This window comes from Montipora foliosa, chromosome 14 (assembly GCF_036669935.1).
Source record: "Montipora foliosa isolate CH-2021 chromosome 14, ASM3666993v2, whole genome shotgun sequence".
Classification (NCBI taxonomy): Eukaryota; Metazoa; Cnidaria; class Anthozoa; order Scleractinia; family Acroporidae; genus Montipora; species Montipora foliosa.
The window spans coordinates 16,937,114-16,961,866 of NC_090882.1; the positions used below are offsets into that span (position 1 = coordinate 16,937,114).

General features: G+C 39.5%; 4 protein-coding genes across 19 annotated transcripts in view; 2 read left to right on the forward strand and 2 right to left on the reverse strand.

Moving 5' to 3' along the window:
* The window catches only part of LOC137984300 (homeobox protein SIX6-like), a 59,152-nt gene extending 57,623 nt beyond the window's left edge, over positions 1-1,529 (forward strand). For both annotated transcript variants that reach the window (XM_068831439.1, XM_068831438.1), the window contains one exon: positions 46-1,529. In XM_068831439.1, coding sequence (XP_068687540.1) covers positions 46-418 — 373 coding nt within the window. In that variant the 3' untranslated portion in view covers positions 419-1,529. The remainder of the gene's footprint in view (positions 1-45) is intronic.
* Positions 1,530-2,441: 912 nt separating this feature from the next.
* Positions 2,442-4,748, forward strand: LOC137984302 (transmembrane emp24 domain-containing protein 7-like). Its single transcript, XM_068831444.1, has one exon. It carries the CDS (start codon positions 3,431-3,433, stop codon positions 4,055-4,057), a length of 627 nt encoding a protein of 208 aa, XP_068687545.1. The 5' UTR covers positions 2,442-3,430; the 3' UTR covers positions 4,058-4,748.
* Positions 4,749-4,883: 135 nt separating this feature from the next.
* On the reverse strand, positions 4,884-9,855 carry LOC137984303 (myotrophin-like). Its single transcript, XM_068831445.1, has 5 exons — positions 9,647-9,855; positions 9,205-9,318; positions 8,208-8,291; positions 7,242-7,340; positions 4,884-6,881 (listed from the first exon to the last, which is right to left on the reverse strand). Exons 1-4 carry the CDS (start codon positions 9,713-9,715, stop codon positions 7,248-7,250), a joined length of 360 nt encoding a protein of 119 aa, XP_068687546.1. The 5' UTR covers positions 9,716-9,855; the 3' UTR covers positions 4,884-6,881; positions 7,242-7,247.
* Positions 9,856-14,162: 4,307 nt separating this feature from the next.
* LOC137984296 (doublesex and mab-3 related transcription factor 3, truncated-like) overlaps positions 14,163-24,753 on the reverse strand; it is a 63,702-nt gene continuing 53,111 nt past the window's right edge. For 14 of the 15 annotated variants that reach the window (XM_068831427.1, XM_068831425.1, XM_068831416.1 and 11 more), the window contains 3 exons: positions 17,652-17,983; positions 16,172-16,273; positions 14,163-16,059 (listed from right to left, as the gene is read on the reverse strand). In XM_068831427.1, the coding sequence (XP_068687528.1) occupies positions 15,284-16,059; positions 16,172-16,273; positions 17,652-17,979 (1,206 nt within the window). In that variant the 5' untranslated portion in view covers positions 17,980-17,983 and the 3' untranslated portion in view covers positions 14,163-15,283. Of the gene's footprint in view, positions 16,060-16,171; positions 16,274-17,651; positions 17,984-20,340; positions 20,628-24,753 lie in introns of those variants that run through there. The other variant, XM_068831423.1, reaches the window with a different exon arrangement.

Genomic DNA, 24,753 nt, shown 5'->3' on the forward strand with positions numbered 1-24,753 from the left:
TGCCTACTAATATTACTAATGTATTGGTTGATTGTTTTGTCACAGGGCCGTGGATCAGGAAGGGATGATAAAAATGAAAGGCCCTGGGCGTTCTATGATGCACAGTTATGACGAGCTACGTTCACATTTTCCCTACCTTATCCCTCAAACACCAGTCTTGCCTGCGCCGCAGCCTCCTGTGTCAGCCGAATTTCTTCAAGAACTACACGCGCACGCGCATTCGCAAATTCATCCATATCTGCCACTTCAGACCTACCCAGCATACGTTTCAGGAAGTCCTCATCCTCTTGTAAGTCCTTGCATGAATAGGCATGCTCAAGTAGACCGTTTAAATCTTTGTTCTGAAGCGAGTGCCTTCGAACCGATCTGTACAAATCGTGGCATTGGATGGGAGAATTGGAACAAAGACTCCAAATGACTATATTAAAATGTTTATCAAATGTTTGTATAAGGTATTGTCACGTTAAACCAAGCAAATGTTACGGTATACCTCTGTAATTATAGCATTGACGATGTTTATTAGCATAAAATAGCAGTTGAATGGACTTTTACTGCAGCCATTCGGGCTTTCAAGAAAGGAAGCAAGTTGCTGCAAACTTTGCTGTCAACCGAAACAAGACCAAAAAATCAGTGCAATAGATTATTGTTCAATGCATTGTTGGGATTACTGCCGCGTGCGAGCGGGATTGCACATTAGTAAGAACTTGTGCTTTCCTCCATTAGAAAGTGTTTTTTTGTAGATTGGAGGGAAAATGTTTTGAAGAGTTCAGAGACTCTTTCCATTTGACAGAACTGACCTGCGAGACCGGACATTTGGAAGGACTAACTCTTACAACGCCTTCAAAGTGTGGTCTGTCCTCTCATTGTAAATGCTCAGGGTAAATGCTCTGAGTTAATAGCTACACCAAGCTACTCTAAATTCCAAGGGTAAATATAGATATGATGATAATGATGAACACTCTTCGAGGATGATATGTACTCCTCCAGAAGAATGAGAGGGATTGTCATGCAAGTGTTCCTTCAAATTGTTGCATTTTCTTTGCAAAGTGACGGGTCTGGCCGGTTAGTTCTGACAAAAGGAAAGCGCGCCCTAGGTCAAAGAGACTACAAAAAAAAAAAAACTACAGAAGGCAACCTTAACCTTCATCATTTGCCAAGGGTTTATTTTTGACAGAAACAACGGTATTCGATGAAGCGTTCAAACGTGGTTAATGACAATGTCGACCTGTTAACCATGGATTTGTTACTGACAATGCATTTGCATTCGCATTTCCGCATTGATGCTACTCGGGCCACAAATAAATTGTATGTCCTTCAAAGGTCATGTGATTGGCCTATTAAGTGTTATCATCATATAAATTTGGCTAACTCTTAAAATTTGAGCCGCATATGCAAGATCGCGTGATTTACTAGTGTTTTTCCACGCGATCACTTTTTAAAATTTAAAAATACAGTTGCTGTAGGCATGCATTTTCGGAATTTAATGGGTTAAAGTTTAATAAATCGAACGCTTCTGTTGTAAAGAAAAATTGGTTAAAATTATGAATAGCGTCCTACAAGGCGTAAACTATGAATAACAAAAACTAATGGTGAGAGGTTAATGAGATGTCACAGAAATTAAAAGAAACATACAAGAATGCTATGGTTTTCAAAATGAACTAATAGGCCTATTTTTAAAATCTTTTTCACGTGACCGTTTACTGTGGGTATGTTTTTGTCTGTAAAGAAAGAAAACACGGTCGTGTAGTAGTGTGGTGTCCTAAACGTATTCTCCCGCTTGAATTATGACTAAATCCTCATGCAAGAACTTTTTTGTTTTTGTTTCTGTTTCTGGTTGTTCAAAAAAGTACTTTGCACACCCGAGGTAATATCAACCGAGCACAGCCATTTTTAAACATGCCACACTTGCGATCTGTGACAAAATTCCTTGCAACAAATACACAAACATACATATCTGAAGCTTTTACGGCTCACTCTCCCATCACAATGCTGTTAGCACGCGAGTTTCTGTGCCCATTTGGCAAAACAACATTCTGGGAGGGCAAGGTATTGTAAAGTTATTCAACAGTTTTGTCCGAGGTTGTAGCTTCTGCTACCCTGAAGATAGGCGTACTGGTTGGCTATTTAAGCGCGCAGATTGCTTTCTAAATGCTATGCATGTCAGAAAAGAATTCCAGTTCGCTAGAACTCAAGTTGTTCCTTGATGGCACAGTGATGAGAGCACTCACCTCCCACCAATGTAGCCCGGGTTCGATTCTCAGATCCGGCGTCATATGTGGGTTGAGTTTGTTGGTTCTCTACTCTGCACCGCAAAGTTTTCTCCGGGTACTCCGGTTTCCCCTCTCCTCAAAAACCAACATTTGACTTTATTAGTGTTTATTTCAGTTTACAGTGTCCCCAATTAGTGCTCCAGAGCTAAAACGACTAGACACTTAAATAAAGTTCCTTTCCTTTCCTTTAACGATGACTGAATGCTTTTTTAGTTGCAGCGCAACACAGCTACTTGATTAATGTCCTTTGTCCTAACAAATTGTACTAATGATTAAGACACTACTGAGTTTGCTTGTATTCCTTGTGGTTAGGCGTGCGTTACTTGTGAAAGTTGGCTTGTCGTGTGATCTCTTTTTTTGTAAGGACTGTGTTACCATTTATTTTTTCTTGGCTTGTCACACGATCTTTTTTTTGTTTAAAGATTGCGTGACCATTTATTTAAAGATGTTGGCTTGTACATCGAATAGCCTCATAGGGTGCATTTTTAAAAATATTTGGTGAGGTAAAAGTAAATTCAATTTATAAAGTGTTCTACGCTAGTAAAAATGGACTGATATTGAAAGACAAGAAATATCTTTGAAATAGACTTGGGAATTGACCATCTGCATTCCCGACAGTTTATTTGGCGTTTCCTTGTCAACAAACTCAACAACGGAAAAATATATTTTAGCATTCAGTAAGGTCATAACATAATTTTGCATATCTGCCCCAAAGACACCCAAAGACAGCAAAGAAAAAATGTATTAGTAAAACAAGGATTGTGTTCATGTTAAACGACAATATTCATTTGTCCTCAGTTTTCTCTGAATGTGAGAACATTTCCGTGGTATTAATCTTTCACGTATGCAGTCAGAAAAATGGTGCTTATCCGGCTTTATACGTTTTTATTCAAACGAAGGCTCTTGCTATTCGTGGTACTATTTTCAACCAATTCTAGACCAATCTCATTGTTCTTTACTTGAAGACTCCTCGGTGGGGCCTGTTTAGAATACGCCACGTGGCCTTAGCCTTTAGAATGCAAATGACTTTGGATTTAATATTGTTGCGGACAACATGTGTGATCACGGATGAGTGAGCAGTCCACAGCCTAAAGTGCTTGCCTTTAAAGCCCGAAAATAAGACGGAACGTTTTGACGAAAACCTGCCTTAAACGTTTGAGATGTTTTACCACATTACCGGGTTGATTTTGGCTTTGTGTTTATTGTCGACACCGGCAAACGGCCGCCATTTGCAATTTCTACTCAGCGGCTTTGAGTGCTTTTACGAAGATCTTGTTGAAAACATTGAATGTTCCTTGGAGTATGCGCCTATAACCGGGGCCGATCCCCGTATTGATGTATATGTGCAGTCTCCCGAAGGCCAATATATCTACAAGGAAGCCAAGAAAGACTACGATCTTCATAAATTCAAAGTCCCTGCGAACGGAACGTACACCATATGCTTTAGCAATGTTTTTGACTTTTCTATTGGCGAAAACCTTGTTTACTTCGATTTGATCAAAGACGACGAGTATTCTGTAGGATATGAAGGGAATGGTGACGGGGCGTCGACTGCGCTGACACACTTTGAAAAATCCTTTGTGACTATCCACGAGAACTTCAACCTAATCGAAAGGTACCAAAATTATTACAGGCTTCGAGAAGCGAACGGTCGCGTCGCTGCAGAGTATCTTTCACAGAGGGTACAGTGGTGGTCGATTGGACAATCTTTTGTTATCGTTATGGTTGGAGTTGTCCAAGTTTTTGTGTTACGTAGGTTTTTCACTGTTTCTAAAGAGGAACTGTAGGGCTACCATGTTATCAAAAAATTATTTATTGACTGGAGGAAACCTCGGTTGGACAGCAGATGTCTCTTTACTTATCTCGTGCAAGTAACATCTCTATGGCTCTTCAAATTTTCACGAATGGAAATCGCGTAAATGAGTGCCCGAGTTTAACTAAGATTAAGGTATACAGTTAAACGCGGAATAATTCGACCTTAAGCAAAGTCGACCTAGGAGAAAACGAGAACGTCACAAAGCGATAGGTTTAACGAGCTAGCAACATGGAATCTTTGCTTTGTGCATTTCGGCCTTAAAGTTTGTTATATATTTCTTTGTCGTTCTCTTTAAAACATTGACCAACAATAAGGATTTTTTGAGGACGCGAGCACAAAACAAGGATTTTTGACTTCTCTCACCTTAAATCAATTCCTTTTATACCAATTCCTGGACAATTGCCATCATAAAAACAGGAAGTCTTATTGTGTCGTTCTCGTGTGATGTCGACGCTAATTTCCCTTTCGTAAACAAGCGATGCCATTTTTGACGGTCGATGCCCTTTTTTAGTAAGCAAGCCTTTTTATTCGGTTAGCTTTCAATAAATTGTTAGGATTCACTTCATTTAAATACTTTGAAATTTCCCATGGAAGCCGTTGTTTCGGCCGTAGAGGTTAAGTTCAGTTCCTCGTAAGCCCGGGGTGGAGGGAGGGGGGGGGGGGTACTCCCTTATAAGGGCTTAATGGGGACGTGCGGACAGCCAGGGTATGTTTTTCGGGATTTTTGTCTTAAACAGGGTATCGAATTTATCATTTTTTGTCTTAATCAGGGTATCGATTTATCAATTTTTGTCTTAAACTGGATATCTTTTCTCGGACGATAAACAGCAAAATTTTTACAAGCTCTTGCTAATTTATGTTGACTTCCGTTGACTTTGGCATTGATACCAGGCACATTAAATGTCTTAAACAGGGTATCAAAAATCGGAATTCTGTCTTAAACAGGATAGGAAAATCAGCGATATTTGTCTTAAACAGGGTCAGGGTATGAGGGGCCGCGCCGCACCTCCCCACCCAGGGATATATCGTAAGCCATTGAACCGAGATCGCCATCGTTCGGTCAACTTTTTCTATTTTTTTTCTAATTTTTTCTGAGGTTTTTTCTTAGTTTTTTTTTTTATTCTAAGTGACATACGCTGCTAATCTGGTCGTAGATTAAGTATTTTTTCTTCATATGCAAACGACAAAGTTAACAATGAAAACTGTTTTAAGTCTCGTCCAAATGGCATCGCCTGTTTACGAACGGGAAAATTGCGTCGTCGACTCTTCGTGACTTCTGGTCCCCATGTGTACTCAAGCGAACCTGTGCTGAACTTTTGCTTTTTTGGTAAATTTGCACGCGATACTTATCTGTTTTCTTTTCCGGGAAAGGTCATATAGCGTCGGTTTTATTTTGGTTTATAAATTGTCCATTGATTTCTTTTGATATTAACATGTTAGATTTTCAAAGGTTTAAACGAATTACTACGTTTTTCGTAAAACGGGAATGAGATGGTCTTCGGTGGACATAATAAATGGAAATTAAAGACTGGGAGCTGATAAATGGGATTTCCACCATTGGAATCCTTAACATAGCTTCAGATCCAAGATCTCAAAGTTGTTTTAAGTTTATAGAATTGCTGAAACGCCAACGTTTCAACGCTATCCTTTTGTCATTATGCAACTAAAAAAAATGAACAATAAAAACCCATAAACACGAAAAAGAGACTCTAACCCTAATCCTAACCCTGAAGGTTTTACCGTGTTTAGATAATTTTGTGCAATAGATAACCACTAAATCACAAAATACACCACGTATCTTCCTGACCGGGTTCAAAAATGCAAACATCTCAAGTTCTTGGAGAAGGAGCGCATTCCTAAACATTGTTATTCCTTTTAACGATGTAAAATGTGTAATCTATAAATCGCGGAAATGGGTGCAAGGAGTTCATCTATTGCTATATTTGTTGCCATAAAAATACTTATGATACGCAGGTAACACAGAGAGTATTCACGGAACTTGAAAGTCGTTTTGAACGAGATGTCTTTCAGGGGCTTAATGCCCTTCCAGAGAACAGTAAATTCTAAAACAAAATAGTAAACAACAATGCGTTAATCCCTAAGGAGTCAATCCACGGAAAATGTGACATTTTGAATTTCAAACTGTTTTTCGTCCTTCAACTTAAACGTGAGTGGTAATTTTATTAAACCAGCATGTCCAAGCTTGGACGATTTTGTAAGCTCGAGCTGATTGAACACATGTATTGCTGCATTCATTTTATTTAAGTCTCAAGGTTATTTAGCCGAGCACGAGTGCTCTATTCAAATTGGATTTGCTAAATTTAAAATGAAAAATTTGAATTTGAATTTTTTTTTGTCTAGGATTGTAATCTCTTTTTAATCAACCGATGATGGCCTACCACTTAGGGCCACTTTTGCTCATTACGCGCTTTTTCTTTTGAGTGACCATCCTCGGAGACATAGCGAGTCGATAGAATGTTCGTGGTGAAAGTTTACTACAAGAACGGGAAGAGCCCCTGGGCACTTACTCTAACCGAACCAGTTCCAGAAGCGTTCAAATTCCCTGCTTCTGATTTTGAGTGACAAGCTCTATAAAGAATTACTATTTGGTGTAAAATTCAACCCTCATCATCCCATTATTTAAAGGCGTTTGCTATTCATAAGCAATTAAAGTCCATTTCACAAGCAAATTTAGAGTTTCCATGTCTGTTACACGTGCATGGTTGCTTTGGAAAATCTAACCCACTCTCTTTATTGCTGAGGGATGTTTGGCTACATCTTTTTCCGCCTTTTTCCTGTGTGTATAAAGGAAACCAAAAAAAATAAGAAGTTACTGCAGGCAGCAATTGGTGGTGTTGACTGATATTATGGAGAGATCGTGGAAATGAACTGAGCAATTCATGCGGATTGACACAGATTGCTGATTATAGCCGGATGTTGGGCGAACGACAACTAAGCATTTGCATTTGAATTTTAAAAAGACGACGTCTATTATTCTAGAACACTTTGACTCTTTCATTTCTTATGGGTTTCCCATTATTAGTGAGGCCCCTTGTCGTTAGGAACAGTGAAATGTAGAAGTGTCATACTGGTTGTCAAGGAGTTTAGTCTCAATAATCGTTTGACCTCCAAAATGCAAGTGTTTATTATCTTACCAGTGTCTAAGCATTCTTCAATATACTTTTTATCTTCTCGTTTGCAGTTGTATTAATCAATTTGTTTCCGTCCGGATCTTCTCCGTCAGGATCTGCACCCTGGAAAAATGCATGCTCCCGGTTAGGACTAGGGCGTTTGTGCAAAATGTGAAATAAAGTGAGCGTTCTGAATCTCCAAGATCTTAAATAACTGATGTCGAAATGTAGTTATCCCAACTGTTCTCCATACATTTTTTTGGTACTACCAGCCTTATGATCAGTATGAGCATTAGCCCTACTGATGGAAATGGGCCCACAGTTAACTCTGTTTAAAATACAAGTGCTACACGGCCAACGTTTGTATAAACGTAACCTTTCCTTATGATCAGTATGTTTGATTACGCTTTGATATTAATAGGGAGAAATTAGATGCTGCTCAGCACCTATGCTTGCTCCAGTACCCAGCTCGGGTGATCGCTCCATTATGAAGCCGTTGCTTTTGGGCCTAGTGTGAATTGTAACGAAAGAGCAGTTCTTACATTTAGTCCAATACGGTTCAGTGTTTGTTTGCTTTTTATTTATTTATTTATTTATTTATTTATTTGTTATGCCAGAAGTATGGACTTCTGATTCTGCCGTTTTCACTTTAAAATAATCAAAAGCAGGGAACAATTAAAAAATATAATAATAAATTAGTACAAATTATTCACCTAAAAATGCATGCAAAAATTATTCCAGAAGTATTTCTTAACAATGAAAATGGTTAATTTAAATTAACAGCTCATTCAAAAAGATGTATCTATGGGCCGCTGTTACAATAAAAAACACAAGAGTTTGAACTAGGAAATTATCGTGAGTATCACAGCTCTCGTTTCAACCTCTCTCCTTGAAGAGGCAAGACGAAAGACTGGGGACGCAATTGCATTATTCAAAGGTACTGAATGCAATTAGCTCACCATTAGGATACGAATAGCTAGTCCAACTTACCATTTGGAGCAAATATTTCAAAGTGTTTTCATTTTCGCCAAGCACTGCATAATACAAAGGCGAACAGTCATCTTCGTCAGATAACTAAATGAGAATAAGAATATTTTCGTGTACTCGATTAAGCAAGGGAAGGAAGTTCGAACTGTTGGGTTAAGTCCGGAACCTCCATACATGGAGCAGCATTTAACTTCAATATGAAACCCCCTTTTCGGCAATACTATCGCTGCAAGTTCAGCACTAAACCCAAAATCATTCAGGAAGTCAAAATTTCCAGTTTGTGATCTATTTTCGTCGATTTTTCTTTATTTTTTTATACTTCTGGTACACGTGCTCACAAGTTTGTTTTTGCACTTCAAGGATGTTTAGATTTTCAATCCATGTACAAACTCCAATTTTCATTGGCTACTTTTCCTCACGGTCATTATATTCGACTTGAAGTCAATGTGGGTTAAGTGTCCAAAAGGGGCGTGTCTTGGATCCACCCAGATTAATGCTTCAATAAATACGTTGATAAAGCTTTTTAGTTTTGCGTGACGCCTTTCCCGCATTCATCGATGCACTTATTCGTGGCCGTTTATGACTAACACTATCATTTTCACTTATCACTTAGGCAAAAATTGAATTAAACTACTACTATTTCGTTCGCCAAACAAGAATTACCGCGCTTATAGTTTACTTGCTCAATGAACTGAAATGACAACAATCAAAGGAAAATGTTGGACTTCAGGTCAGTCGAGTAAATGCAAATTCTGTCTACTGACGTTCACTGGCTGACAAATTAATTCCCTTCTCTCGGAGAATAACAACGCTGTTTTTTCCTTGTCAAGTGGTTTTTTGCGTTGACTAATGTATCGCTCTAATTACTCCGTGGGGTACCTTTTTTGTCGAATTTTAAACTTGCCGAGCTTTTTACACTAAAAACACGCTTCTTGTTGTTAGACAAAACTTGAAATTGTGTTTTAAGGTGTGCGCAAACAAACTCCATGCAACGACTCACGTTCACATCCGCTCCCTTGGATACGAGGTATTCGATAACGTCCAGTTTTCCTGCTTGCACAGCAATGTGGAGAGGACTGCGACCGTGTTGGATAGGCGTGTTGACCTGGCTTCCCTTGAAAAGAAAAAAAGTTTCTTTCACCGTTGACATCACTGAGCCCGCTCAAAGTATTTCAAATTCACATAGCTGAGTAATCAGGCAATTACAGCATGCCATGCACTACGAGATATTCAAGTCAAACGTCCATCATCGAATCATTGAAAATGGCAAATCTCGCACTCGATCTTTCAATTTCTTCACATTGTTGTTCTGTGGTAAATTAGAGTAATTTTGATGAAGACAAACATCTTTCCTAGACATGAGTAGATAGCTTATCTGACCCAGAAACAGACATCACTGTTGTAATGATTAGAATCCGGAAAATTCTTATTATCAAACTTACTGGCCTGGCAAATTTTTCCTTCACCACTTCCAAATTGCCTGATCTAATCGCTGTGACTAAAATACTCATAGCTGCCCTTCGACGCCGGGATGATTTTCCAGAGAATCACTGATCTTCGTTTCTGGTTTTCAAAGCTGCAGGCCGCCGCGTCCAACAGTTGAGCGGCTTGAATTCTTTATACAAAATACGTTCGAGGTTGCAATGAAAGTCACGTGATGTTATAGCACGAGACAGACAATGAGCAGTCTTGCATGAGACACACTGGTGCATTGTAAAAGGGTGAAACATTGGCATGTCTGAAGAATAAGGGCTTATGTCACTTTTTAGCATTGATCTGTTGGTGGCCGGGCTTCGGGTGATCCCGTTAGGTAAAGGTACACCTTAACTCCTTTACCCTCTAGAGGGTATTCTCCCACCCCCTCCCCCCTAGCTTCCTCTTTCCATATAATATAATATAATATAATATAATATAATCCCGTTGTTTAGATGGGTACTGTGGGTATAACTGAAGCGATAAAATAAAAGTAAGGCTGGTTGTGGTTCGTAGTTGGTTGATCAGAGAGACTAATTTATGTATTTTTCAATACGAAGGTCTTACTTTGAGAACGAGGGTGAGCATACTTTTTATTTATTTATTGTTTACACTATATATAACAAAAAGGAGTATATGTAAAATGTATTTACAGGGTGTTTCAAAAGTTCGTTCCGATTGAAAATTGCATTTTGTCTCCGGCAAGGATTTAATCTATCTAATAATGCACATGAAAGTTGTTTCACTTGTAAAATTTTTATTTTGCAAGATACAGCCATGAATTATAAGTCAAATTGATCGTTGAATTGTGTCTTTTACAGACAACATACTTCCTTTGAAAATTAAATTAAATTGTTCACAACTCAATGGTTACAAAACGAAACTGCTCTACTCCGAAATTGACAACAGCGGCCGATAAGAACACGTACGCCGGTTTAGTTTGAGCTCGTTCACTTAATATAGAATGGGATGGTTCGAAAATAAATATTAAAGAACACTCAAAGCAAGTGAACACAACACAATGGTCAGGGAAATGGGAAAAAAATGTGTTTTTCACTCACCTCCGAAAACAAGATCATCAATAGTCGCGCGCGCGTGTCATGCAAGTTTGTCTTATGACATCACACATCAAAACACGCGCTTCCATTGGTCCCTACTAAAGTCTCCAGGGAACCTTACATTACACTACGTACACTTACATTACACTTTTCACAGCACGATCGATAATTTCTCTGCCTGCTGCAAAACTTCGCGCAGCATTAAGCTGGCCGCCTCGCAAGCCTCGCGTCTTCGCTCGGTTTGATCGTTTGGCAATAAAGCAAATTTGAAACTGGGTTGTTCATGATTTTTATGTTCAATATCTCGAAACAGGTCGGATCAGTGACCCGTAAAATACTCTGACCTTGTGGTGGAATTCGATTTCAATCAGATGGGAACTTAAGGATAAAAACTTACTCAAAAATAGACAATATCTGCTTAGATGACAGTTTAAAGTATCGGATTATGGCGTCGAAAACAAATAAAAACTCCATACCTTTCTCCAACTGAAGCGTGACTTAGGGACAGACTTGATAACCGCGTTTGAAAAGTCCTCTATTGCATTTATAAAATATTCCTCAAAGATAATTCGACAAATGAAGGAAAATGCTGGTTTTTTACTTCCTTATTGAAACAACTCTTCTTGACACACGCTCATATTTCCTACCAACCAATCAAACCGTGCGTCTGACAATACATAACCAATCAAAATTCGTGTGATGTTACAGCCGTTTTTACATACTCCCATCTAAACACAGCTATTGACCAGTGAGAGTGCGCGTACTATCCTAATTATTTTATAAAACGAAACTGAGTAACATCCACTCAATTTGAAGATGAATCGTAATACTTAACTCGGTAAACCGTGACACCCTCCAAAGAGGCTCCAGGCTCTCATAGGCACATACTGTCACATGTGTGTTCTTCGGAATAACAGAAAAGTTAGAGCGGTTTTCAATTGAGTGTCGAAAGTAATTAGCGAATAACTTTGGTTTTGCATTACTTCACTCAGTGATTGGTTCAAAGTTCTCGTGCCACTTTTTCAACCAATCAAAAGTGAAACTAAAACCAATCGTGGCTCGCGCGTGCAAATTTTCCCGCGCTTTGTGTCGGCTACATGAAGTGTGCAAAAAAAGCTGGTCAATAAAGCCTTAGCTTTGCGAAAGGCACCTTGCATGGTAATAGCCATCTTCTGACAAATTACAAGTTCACTACAAGCCTCCCACTGGTCAAGTACATTTTTATCCACGAGTTAGCCAATGGCGTCCTTTGGTTAAAATTATCTTTCGACCTTTCTAATGGACTAGTAACAGCGATGAGCTACTTCTCATAAGACTTCAAAATGTCAGGAAATATCATTTCCATAATGTGGCAAAGAATAAAAATAATTTCACCGAAAGAAAGTACAAATATTAAGGAATTTTGGCCAAAAATACGAATATATCTGCATGTTTTAAGATGTGATGTTGCCATGGTAACTGCCATGATCCAAAAATTGACACTCAAAAATAAGCCTCATTAAATCGGTACCCATATTGGGTACGGGGGAAACTTTGAGAGAAATTAATTAGGTTTCCTTTTGCAACTCGTGCCCTGTAGTATACTCTTGAGAGCCACCTTTAAGCTCCCTAATATTCTCCCCTGAAAAGATCTAAGATAGAGATAGAGAACGGCTACTTTGTGGTAGTTTAATTGCAATAGACCCCTTCCATAAATGGCACCTAAATTTGAATAACAATACTTTGTACATCCTTAGCCTCGTACTTATGTTTCTAGACAAAGGATTTTTTACATGAATGTGAGACTTAGGGATGTACATTGCCATTTATGCAAAGGGTCTATACTTATGTCACAGTGTGTTTGACGTGTTTTGGCTCAAATTCGTGCCAACATGTTGATTTTCCAGGGTCGTCACAGTGGAGATCGCGTAGTAATGTTACTCGACTTGACCTTGACTCAACCGATGGAGAGTTGGAGTGGAGTTCCCAGAGTCTCTCTTTTCTGCCTCCTCTACGACAAAGACCCTGGGAACGAGGTTGGGAATGATGCTGCATGATTGATTCTTGGTTTTGATTTTCCCAAGTCCGTTCTGGCTGGGGACATCTTAGGAGTGTTTCAAGGAGCGGCATACTGACAATGTGCCTCAATGAGGCAATAGCTGTGCGAAGACGTAAGTACCTACCTCTTTGAGTAATCAGATCATGACTTTTTGATTTTGATAGGATTAATAACTGCAAAAAGATCATTAGGGATTCATTTGACTGGCATCATTGCTGCCAATCGAAAACAGAAATAACGACTTAACCCATTGTCCTCTGGGAGTGAGACTTGACAGCTTTTACTCTGGGGGCGTCTTAGGGCATTTGAGGTATCAGTGAATTGAGAAGTCAAAAACTATGTCCCCTCCATGCAGCTTAAAACCAATAGAAGCTTTTCCATTACTAAATAACAGTTAACTTACTAGGGCTACTACTCGAACCCAAATTAATCATGAACGAGTTTTCTTCAAACTTTTCAGGGTGTGTTACATAAAAAGAATGCAAGTTAATTTACTCTTGGGACTTCATCCTGATTCACTCAACTGAACATCCATTGTATTTATCCAAAGAAACATCCCCCCCCCCCCCCCTCCAAATTACCTTCCTTCAATTACCTTCCGAATTTAAACCAATTCGTTGTTTGAAATACAGTATCTCATTCGTTGTATGCTGGTAGCCCATGAAATAGAACAAAAGTAACATGTTTTAAGAATGTAGTTGATTGATGTGATAGTTAGGGTATTAAAATTGTAGGCATCTGGCCCCTGTTGTTTTACTAGAAGGGAGGGTTACCCTAGTACCAAGAATACTCTAGCAGGAGGGTTACCCTAGCACTCACACATTTCCTCTTTTTTCTAGCAATCTGTTTACAAGTCAAATAGGGTTACCCTGATGCGAGGATAACCCTATCTGAGCGCTAGGGTAACCCTTTCCGAGCCACAAGGATTACCCTAGCGCCAGAGTAACCCTACCTGCCTTGTAAACGCTCTGCTAGGGATAATTCGGCTTGTTTCTAACCGGGTGCGGTTACCAAGTTCATTTAGAGTTGTCCCGGATGATAGGGTAACTCTACCTGTCAAATTTTGCTAGTAAACTCGGGCTATCTGTGACCCTTTTACTAGTGTAATCCTAGCAGTAGGGTTACTCTCCCTCCTTGCAAACAGGGCCTAACTCAATCAATTTTGAAAGCGTTATCTCGTCTTTGAATTGGCCACGTGTATTGTGAAAGGTTAAACTTAAACTGTTCACTTGTGGAAAAAATTTCAAAAATTTGTTGATCCGTCTTTTCCGGGTAATAACAGAACATTTCGGGTATCAGTGCACAAGTAAACGTCGTGACAATTATAATTTTCCCGGGAATCTGAATGAACTTTGATAGGCAAAGTAAGTAACCAATTCAGTTGACAGGTTTTTTACATGTAAAAGTATCTTTAATTTCTTACCCTTATTTAAATTCTTTATAAATGACGCCATCATACATGACAATAATCTAACTAGTTGTACAACGATTGGAAACTTTCTTTAAATATACTTACATTGAACACAGCCTGCATTACTTTTTCTTTGCAATTAGGCCTGTTCTCAAAGGAATCCTTAAATCGCATCGTTACTTCTGTTTTTCCTTTTACGGAGTGAGATGCTTTGATGAATTTTCCTTTAAATTCCGGAAGCATGTATCAGCGTATAAATGCAAACCTTGCTTTCACAAGACTGGGCCAAGCATTACTAAGCAAACATCCACATTGAATTTCTATAGTACGTTTCATATTATTTTAAGACTTGTGAGAAAATTTGTAACAGGTGAAATGATTCTTTGGTAATTGGGTCTTCTTTTAAGGAAGAAGTTAGTGGTGTTAGGAAACAGGCAGAGGTCTGTAGACGAGTATACTTAACGACTGTAAGTGCTGTCACTTAGATTCTTCTCAATGGAATCACATTACAAATCGCGACTTGCTCATTATAAGCTGAAACAGCTGTATGTTTTGTAAGCAGCTCACTTAATACCTATACAATGAAATTCATTGTCTTGTTAGAGTGATTTCTACATTAAGTCTCCAGTTTAGTTCGGTACACTGAATGCATGCATTTTTGTCCAAAAACTCCATACATTTGCTTAAAAAAAGGCTTAATTACTTTGAATCATGATCTGCTTTGTCAAAAAAATGCCTGCCCCTACTTTCTTTGAGACCCTGAAATTCTGTAAATTCACGAGTTTCACTCTACAATATGAAAGGCAGACACGTGTCAGTAGTATAGCACTCGTTTCCTTCACGCCTACATTTCTATTTCTTGGGTAATCTTGACTACAGTGAAGGCAACTCTTTTTTTGGGAGGGGGGAGGGGAGGGGGGACTGGAAAGAAAACTGTTATCGGCACATTTACAGATCTCAAGATGGCTACAATGGTTGTAGTCATCAGAGTGTTCCCTTTCTGCACCCTCGCCACCTCCTTCCCTGCCGCTCCTTTGTCCAGGTTCGTTGAGTGAAGGTTCCGCTCCGACTAGCCACAAATTTCTTGCTTTTGGAGTAATCAGAGACCGGTAGTTGACTCCCCAAGCCCTTTCCCACATCGAGCACAAAACTTGTCAAACACGTTTGTTTTGTGGCCACACCTGCTACAAAAGTGGGCTATGGCGGCAAGTCCATAAGCCCGTTCTCCTATACTTGATTCTGGGCTGTAGGGTGGGTGTGATATGGAGGGGAACTTGAAAGCCATTTCCGGTTTTGGCTTCACAAGTAAGGGGGGCGGAAGCGGTGATGGAGGGTAAATCCGCGATGATGAACACGCATGTGTGCTGGGCAATGGTCTGGGGATGACATTGCGAGTGATAGGACCATGAAGGAATGGCGATGAATGATTAACCGCGGTAAAACCGCATCCTCCAAGCGTCGCCATGTTAGTTCCCCGACCTTCCTGAGCGGATAACAGCATTTCAATGGCCTCGACCACGTTACCGTGACAACCCTGCAACATAAGCTCAAGCGTGGTCTTGTTGTGATGAGGAAAGAGCTTTCCGAGTAACTCCATTGGAGGATGTCGAAGTGACAAGGCAGTTATCTCTCTTGACAATCTGGGATACCTTAACTCATGCGGCCTGTCGCGGAAACTTTCCAAGAGGAACTTGCTGTCATGGCTAGGGCTTTTCGTTGCTTCAGGGGTGCTCGTATGGTGGGATCTTTTTTGCTCATCTTTGGGCTCCTGTGGTTCCATTTTTACTTGAAGCTCAGGGGATAGCGCAATTCTCTTGAGACTTGGATTTTCTTCGTCTTCCTCTTCGGATAATGAACTTTTTCTCTTCCGGGATCCTGTGGATGAAATTAAGGGTATGAATTTATAACTAGGCCTGTCATAACATCAACTGACTTCAATGACGTCTTGGGATAAAAACAGACTGTAAACAGGATAACATGCACTTGCCAGGTTCTGTCGAAATTTCGGTTATCCTTGATTCAAGTCGACCCATGTTGGGATGAGCGGATGGATGGTGGTAAAAAGGGTGCTGGTGATTGCCTGGAAATCCTGGAAAAAGAAAGATACGACGAGTATGAGGTTTGGGTGAGTGTAGTAATGAGTAGGCAGTGCATACCACTGGTTAGGGCGCTTGCCTTGAGATCAGGAATTCAAGACCCTGGCTTTGATCCTGGTTGGTTCAACGTCTCGGCTGCACTTGTAAATAGCCAACTGGTTTGCCTCCGGCCAGTTGGGATTTCTAACTGTTGTTGTTTTTCTGTTTTGTGGTTTCGTTGATTGTGTTTCATTGGCTCTTAGAAGACCCTATGGGGAGTAGTTATTTTATTTAAGTATGTATGTATTTAACGAATCGAAAGTGGTTTAGCGTTGTCTGTACTCTTATCGAAAAAGATATTCGTCATCAAAGTGGTGAAAATGTTCGAGTTGGTTTTTTTACCACGATATTCAATGCGAAAGAAAGTGTTCATTTCAAAGCGTGACCAAAATCATAACAAAAAGAAAGAGCAAGCGTAGTCTATAACTTTCTCGCAATATGATTGGTTTATTTCCCAAAATGAGCGTTCCTGATTGGCTGTTACATTGCGTGACAAATTGACGCGAGCATGATGGGAGCAGCGTTGTTCAGACTCTTATCGACAACGGCAAATTTGTCAATCAGATTGCGAGATTACAAGCAATTGCGGTAAAGATCCCACTTGAAGGATTGTTGTTAAAAAGAAGATTAAGTTATATTGAGGTACGTCATTTCTCGGTTTAAACCATTCACAGTGCCACATCTCCTTTTGCTGGCAAAATTTTTAAATGACTCTTTAATCTTTCCGTCCTTGGTTACTCATAATTACGTTGTTGTTTATGTGTAAGATGCTTGTTTCTAGCCAATTGTTGTGGTTAACACACTTGGAAATCTCCAGATCAGTGACATAAATATTTACATTACAACAATTGATTTGTGATAACTGTTTCTCAACTGTCGATCGTCTCGTTCTTGCTTTTGTAACCGTTTGAAGGAATCGGTCTTGTAATCAAATTTTTGAGAAAAACAACAGGAACCAAAAGCTAGAGCGGTTTTCAATTAAGTGTCGAAGGTAATCAGCGAATTGCTTTGGTATTGCATTACTTCACTCAGTGATTGGTTCAAAGTTCTCGCGCCACTTTTTCAAGCAATTAGAACTGAAACCAAAACCAGTCGTGGCTTGCACATGCGCATTTTCGCGCATTATGTCTGCTGCGTGTTATTACATCGAGTTTTTGATTGGTCTACTGGATTGTCTCTGTCCTTTTTGATTGGTCAAAGTAATTACTTTGCTTTTGGTTTTGGTTTTACGACACTCGACTGAAACTCGACTAAAAGTGTAATGATTGTTAATCCTGTGTCTCCCCTAATAATAGTGGTTGTGGCAACCGCCTCTTCAGGTTACAAGAATACCTGCTAATCCGTTGGCTTGATAAACCATAGAGTAAGTCAATCTGGCGTTTTCCAGTTCTCTGTGATACTTCGCTCTTAACTCAGCTCCCTTTCGCTGCTGCCTTAGCAACGCAACACGAGCCGCTGTAACTCGTTGTCTTTCAGTTATGAGTTGACACTTTGAACATGTACAATCTCTCCAGCGGCAGTAGTGTTTGTGACCTTTGAGCCATGACACTGTGCCATGTGTACGGCACCGAGCGCATTTTGGGACTCTGTGGTGTAAGGTGGGGGAACCATCGGACTGCTCTTCTTGGTTTTCGTTGTCAGAATCTTTCGTGTCACTCATTTTCCTACGAAAAACAAAACGTCACAAAATGGCGAGAGGAGTCGGAATCTTGATGATCCTAAAAGAAAGGTTGTCTTTTGGATTGAATGCAACTTATATGGTTCGTAACCTCAGCACGATAATCTGGTTCATGACACGACGCGAACAACACAGGAATGTGTTTGCGAGCTCTCACTCTTTCACTTCCCATCACGCTTCCAAACCGCGTGCATCGTGTACACTTATGAAAACGAGTCAGGAACCTCAGCAGCCACTGGCGATACTAAAACTGAAAAGTTTGCATCAAGCGATCCCGAAAAAGAACCTTACTCTGCATGCATGGGCATCAGGTAGAGTAGAAAGTTTTCGAAGAATCACTTTTTCTGCAATGAGTTGCCTTTGCATGTAAGCCTAGTTTTCTCAAGGGAACATATTATATAAGGACAGTAAAAAATGGGGGCCAAAAACGTGTTCGTACATCTGTCTGTATGGTCTTGTCTGGAATGCAGACATTACACTCCCTTTGTATGAAAAACAGCCCTTAAAAAAAAACTAGGCTTAAAATAACAAAAAAGTGTAAGAAAACAAAACGTGACCAACACTCTTCCTAATACAATCGATGGAGCTTTTTGGTTCGTCCATAGATAATGGCGAGTCTGCTGTGTGTGCTAAGAAACTCTCAGCTCCCCGTTGATTATGGATAAGGAGTCACCATGAAACTGGGCTCAGTCCTCTTCTTTTGCAAGTATTTTAAACTAATTTATTTTCGTAAATCGCAAAAGTTAGGCGTGAAGTTATATTTTCCTCTGAAGCGCATTGCTTGAAATTGATTAAAAATAAAATTAGCCGAATTTTCGCTGGGAAAGGTTACATAAGCTATTTTTACATAAGCTTATTTTTTTGGCAACCGGAAATTTCATTTTTCTACAAAAAAAATGCATTGTCGTTGAATCTTAAAACGCGAGTTATCGGGTAGAATTTTCGAGAGGAACGGTTGAATGAATACTCCAAATGTTTGTGCTAAACTCGAAAGAGAACATACATTCCCGTTTTTCGTGTTACAAATTTTGTTCGAACAGGTCGACAAATGCATAATTTATCTCGGCAAATTCAGTTAGTAATTAACTGAAGCTTTACCAAGTGTAAAACGGTTAAGTTCCTTAAGACATTTCTTGGTCCTATAGAGAAGGCGATTGAAAGTAACTTCCTATTTGTAAGAAATAAGAGGCACGATGACCTTTTCCATGATGTTGGAAATTAGAAAAACGTATCGGTATTGGAATCGAAGTTGAAGACAAGATCTCATCTAATAACTTCCTTTAGCTTTTCAAAAGAAGTCCCATCAGGTGTAGCCTTTGTGTCCCAACAAGAGCAACAGTCGCCGATGAACAATGCTTTTTTACTGGCAAGTCGTCCTTGAAACGAAGTCTGAAAATGTTTTTTGAGTCTGAAACTCTTTACGCGTGACCATTCAAATAAAAAGCTACTGCAGGGGCGTAGTTTTTCTGTTCCGTTGTGAGAAAGCCCGTAAAGCAAACGCTGCGTCAGTTATCACCAAATATGAGACCAAACTTTTAGATGACTTCGTTCGTCGATGCAGTCACATTAAAACGATCCTTTCCCACAGTATTTTATGCAGAACGTCCTTTTGTTATGAATGGATTATTTAAACAGTTGCGAATTTTCATTTCAAGTCCTGAAGTGATGATAAGCTTCAACGGCGATTTTCAATGTATGCCGTCTGTTACCGATCTCTTGATGAACCTAACTTGGTCTTTAGTTGTTTAAATGACATGCACAGCGAGACGTCAGAAACGCTCTTCCTCTTTTCGAAACTTTGAAAAAGATCTTCCAATTTTTCACTGAACTTTTGAAAGTGTGGAAAGATGGCACAAAGATATTAAAATCTATTTTCAGGGTATTCAATCTGGTTGGATAGTTTTCTTCCTTTCATCAGAAAAACTACATTGTACAAATGTTACAAGCTTCGCCTTAAATTAGTTTTGAAATAATTACTGAACTAGCTGTGTTTGTTTCTTTAGCCAGCTATCCGCCGACTATTCGCTGTTAGAACCACTGTGGCGACTGCGTCCTGTAGATTTGGGTTACTATTTCATGTCAAGTCCGCAGAAAGTGTAAAATCACTGAGTATATGAATTTCGCCATTATTAAGAAGGTAGTACGACGATTAATGTTTGACTAACAACGCACAAGTTTATCTTTTATCCCTTAAGTGTAACAGTCCAACGAATATCCTCCTTATTTTTTAGATTTGTCCCGTAAACAGTGCGAGATTTTCCTGAAGAAGTTGAACGATGATACAGTTGATTGATAATAACTAGTCATCTACATTTGTACTCTTTAAGTAAATCTCCAACCAACCTTGTAATGCCGTCGCGTAATGAACGTTACTCTTTCGCCACAAAACGAGTGCTATCTTCGAACGCGTGGAAACATTTAAGTTTGAAGTTAAACTCGCCGCGATTTCTTTGTAATTTTAGATAGTTATCATTTCGACAAGCTAACATTCATGGGAGTGGCTTCGTCCATTAGTCTTCACTGGTGGTAAAGTATAGGATTACAACGTATCGGCAATTTTAAAAGCTTTTCCATTCAAGCAGCTGACGGCTTAAAAATTCATTTTCAAAGAAAGGCCATATTTTTGCTGGACTTCTTAAATCGTTTTCCACAAAGGAAAACATTCTATAACTTTTGAAACTGGTTAAAGGAATTACTGGTTTGTGAAATAACAATTGTAACTGGCGTTAATTTGTTTCTCTTTAGCATAACAAGAATAAACGTTGCTATTTTTGGGTAGATATTCTTTCTTCCTTGTTCTTGTACGCTAATCAACTTGTTTTCTTCCTTGGGCGCTTGTTTAACTTTGACTCCAAGTGAAGGTTCAGAGGGGAAAACAAGGCCATCCGCATGGAAGGCACAATTGTAGTCTCAGTATCACTAAAATACCAATTAATACCACTTTTGGCCACTCGGAACTCTTTTAATGATGTTTAACGGCACATGTTTTGAATTTTCTTGAGTGGCGGGCTTGTTTTAGAAATGCTTTGTTTTATTTTTTCACGATAACACTTCGACCGTCATGGAAAAGAATATTTTCATCCATTCGAGGCCTCAGGTCTTTTCTTTTCTGAAAAGGCCGTTGTTTTACATGAGCAGTATTTGTAATTTATCCACTGCCATTTACATTTCAAAAATACTTTCCGAGCAGGTGCAACGAGCAATTATTTTTAAATCCAAAGTGCCATTGGCGAAATTACGCTGCACTTCCCATTGTATTGACTCTGTAGAAAACTCTGTTGTTGTTAAGTACCTTGAAATGAAATGTTCACCACAACGTATTTTGCATGACAATTGCCACAAGCAATCTTTCAACCTTGTTTCACAAGGAAAGCAAGTCTTCTAGTGAAAACTGAGAAGTCTTTCGACGTTCTCGTGATTTGCTAAGTGATACTGTCACATTTAAGTGAAGACGGCTGCTGAAATTATGGCTCAACTGAAACAAATAAGTACCTGTTCTTTGGTAATTAAGAAAATAAGAATTTTTTTGTTTTCGCTTAGAATGTTTCCGGTACGTTTGCTTAACTACTGCTTGATAAATTACCCCAAAACTTATTGGGTTTTTATTGAAATATGAGGGTAAGAAGAAAGATAAAATTAGATTTTCGTGACGACTGACACTGCGATTTATTTCACAACTTATGTCACTTCATATTTTCTGACAGAGTTGACATAACTAAGCAAATTAGAAATCCGTTGCTTTTACAGTACCATCCTTAGAGCTTCACGGACCGATATGAGGCCCGGAAAAATGACTGTGCAATACCATCGAACGAAAACGTGTTTCAGTTTTTGGTGATGACAAATGATTCAGAATTATTGCATGAATTAGCCAATGTAAAAACTACCATAATACTCTTTGTTTGTCCCTCCAAAATTTTGCATAAGCATTGTTTTTATTTTCTCCTGGAACTTATAATGGTCCCAAGAGAAACTTAAAACAATGCTTATGCAAAATTTTGGAGATACAAACAAAGAGTATTATTGTATTTTTGATATTGGCTAATTGTTTTCCTGTTCAAAGCATGTAGACAAAACAATTTATGGGGAAAACTCGTGTGGTGGCTTTTGCTGGAAAATGTGCTAAACTAACATGAACACGCTCGCTCCAAGGTTGTATGAATATAATTGCTTTTAGTGGCACTTTATAGTTGGACCGTATCATGATACGGCTGTAAATTTTGGTTTCAATTTCATAGTAAACATAGTGGTATAGCAGGTATAGAAATGGAGGTTAACTATCAATAGAGTTATTTCAGTAGAGTTATGACTTAGAGTTAGAATTAACGACTTCTTTTTGGACTGCCAAAATCCTGAATTCAAGATTTTGGAAGACCTAAATCTTGAATTCCAAAATCTTGAATTCAGGATTTTGGCCATCCAAAATCTTGAATTCAGGAGTTTGGAAACTTAACTCTGAGAATAGCTGTCCTCATAGCAATGGTGTACAGAGAGTCCGAGTGATTGCGTTCGAACGAGGTACAGTCGATCCCGCGGGTCTTTCAGTAGATTGGTGTTGGTGCATTAATTTTTTATCCAGTCATGTCGAGAATGAGTTCAGTTTCAGTTTAGTAGTATTTTGAATGAAAAGTCCAGAGATTTGAATGAATTTAGTCTACTTTATGTTTTCAATTATTTTTTAAATTATTGCCTTTTTTAATCTTATTATTAGCCGGTAAAAGTGGCCACAATGGCGACTTGGACCAGCTTTACGAGGGAAAAAAACCATTAGCGACACGTGGGCGGTCGACATTGGCAAAAAACAATGAACAAACGTAAACATCTGTTCAACTGTCTTTGGGTCGTAAAAAGAAAAATATGAGTTCCTTCGCACTTTTTTCCGGGGTTGTAGCAAGAAACGTGGGCTCCACGGATCGAGCACTGTGACATCTTCTCTTTGTTTCCAAGGGTAAGCGCATACTCACACAGTGCGACCGCTGCGATAATGGCAAATAGGCGTTTTAGTTTAGAAATTTTAAACTTGCCTGTTCTCTTTTCGTTGAACAACAGTGTATTCGACGCTCTTACTATGGACATTTCAATAATTCTGTTGTTGACACCTTGTTCAACCAGCCTTTTTAAGCAATTGATTCTTTATTTAAGCTGCGTCAACAGAAAATGGTTCTATTTTTCTCTTTTTATTTAAAGATGTTTTTCTTTCATCATTTGATAAATAAAGCATAGGCACTTTTCACGGAATAAGATCTCTACTCCCTGCAATGTGATAACCAATTTGAAATCACCTGACTCTGCGTTCTCCACTGTTTGTGGCGTTGGCTGGGTTCGCGTGTCAGTGAATTCCTCTGGCTCAAATCCCTCGATTGGCACCGATTTAATGTTCTCCTCTTGCTTTCCCAATAGCAAGCCGGGTTCCTTGTTTAAGATGGGGTTCTTCACATTTTTGTGTTCAGTTATTTGAAATGTTTCTTCACATGGTTCAAGCTTTTAAGCGGTGTAAATCCTTTGCTGTAGCCATTCTGGTTTTTGTCTGGTGCGTGGACCATCAAACAAGCGACGGCAAAGGAGGCCAGAAAACTCCACCCGTCACTGCCGCCTTGCGGTAAATTTAAATCCCCACCCACCGATTCCAAACTTTCCTCCGGTTAACTACAGTGATCCGATAGAACCCCAATGACGGCGTGCGATTGCGAATAATCGTTCAATATAACTGCAGAGTTTCAGTATAAAAATCTTTGTGACTATTTGATTTACAAGGTTACCTAGGAAACGTGATGGTCGTGTTCGCGCAGTCTGCCGCAGGAGGAGAAATGTGACCTTACAGACGTGTTTCCCACAATGGTCTGGTACTAAGATATGTGCAAACAGAAACTGCATTTCTATCCGTTACCACGACTGTTACGAATGAGTTTAAGTATGGGTCAACAGGTTTGGCTCCCTTCTGTCAGTGGTGACTGATTAGCGTACATTTAGCAGGCCCGACTATGGCGTTTTAGAGGAAAAAATCGGAAAGAAATTTCAAGGGAGGGGGGAGGGGAGGGGGATGACCCTGGACAACCTTCCACAACCCTGGTATTCGCCTTCCACACCGATGGCATTGAAAGTTACCAAGGCGTACAAAGCCCCCCTCCCCCCCCCCCCCCATTCCCCTTTTCAGAAAATCCTGGATCCGCCCCTGATTTCTAACACGTAAGGGCCTGGGGCCAAACGGGATGATGTTGAAGCGAGTGGCCAAACGGTTAAAATGTTTGGTCATCAAACAATGTTTATGTCGTTTGGTCGCCAAACATTTCCCGTTTGGCCAGCCCCTAACAGAAACTGCATCCGTGCTCGCCACGCGTGAAACGTATTGCTTTCGAGCTTCGGTCTGCGTGTCGATTATTACTTCTGCTTTATTCAGACCAAGACCGGCCGTAGTTCCCTCGAAATTTTAGTGCGGACTTTATGTTTTGCGTGTAAGATACCGTCGATTTGTTTTTTCTCTTTCGTGACTAGAAATTTTTTTAGCGGAAGATTGTACAATGTACAGCACCATTTGAAACAATCTCTACAACCACATCAGCAAGGGGTTGCATCGCGAAGGTTCAACGACATGACGGTAACTAAAAACGTATTTTGAAATCCCATTATATTGACATTATAACATCTTTTGCTGCATCTTTTTAAACTTTTGATTTCCATCCGTTGTATTGTAAAATTGATCTGAATCAGTGCCTTTTTGTTGTTATCCGAATTCCTCTCCTTTCCTTAGCCGCGCGT

What these genes read in the sequence shown, in the direction of transcription:
- LOC137984302 (XM_068831444.1), top strand. Translation starts at nt 3,431, where the DNA reads ATGTTTTACCACATTACCGGGTTGATTTTGGCTTTGTGTTTATTGTCG.
- LOC137984303 (XM_068831445.1), bottom strand. Translation starts at nt 9,715, where the DNA reads ATGAGTATTTTAGTCACAGCGATTAGATCAGGCAATTTGGAAGTGGTG. An exon ending in CCAAGGGAGCGGATGTGAAC is followed by an intron (nt 8,292 to 9,204) that starts GTGAGTCGTTGC and finishes ATTCTCATTTAG; the next exon opens with TTATCTGACGAAGATGACTG. An exon ending in TGAAATATTTGCTCCAAATG is followed by an intron (nt 7,341 to 8,207) that starts GTAAGTTGGACT and finishes GCATTTTTCCAG; the next exon opens with GGTGCAGATCCTGACGGAGA.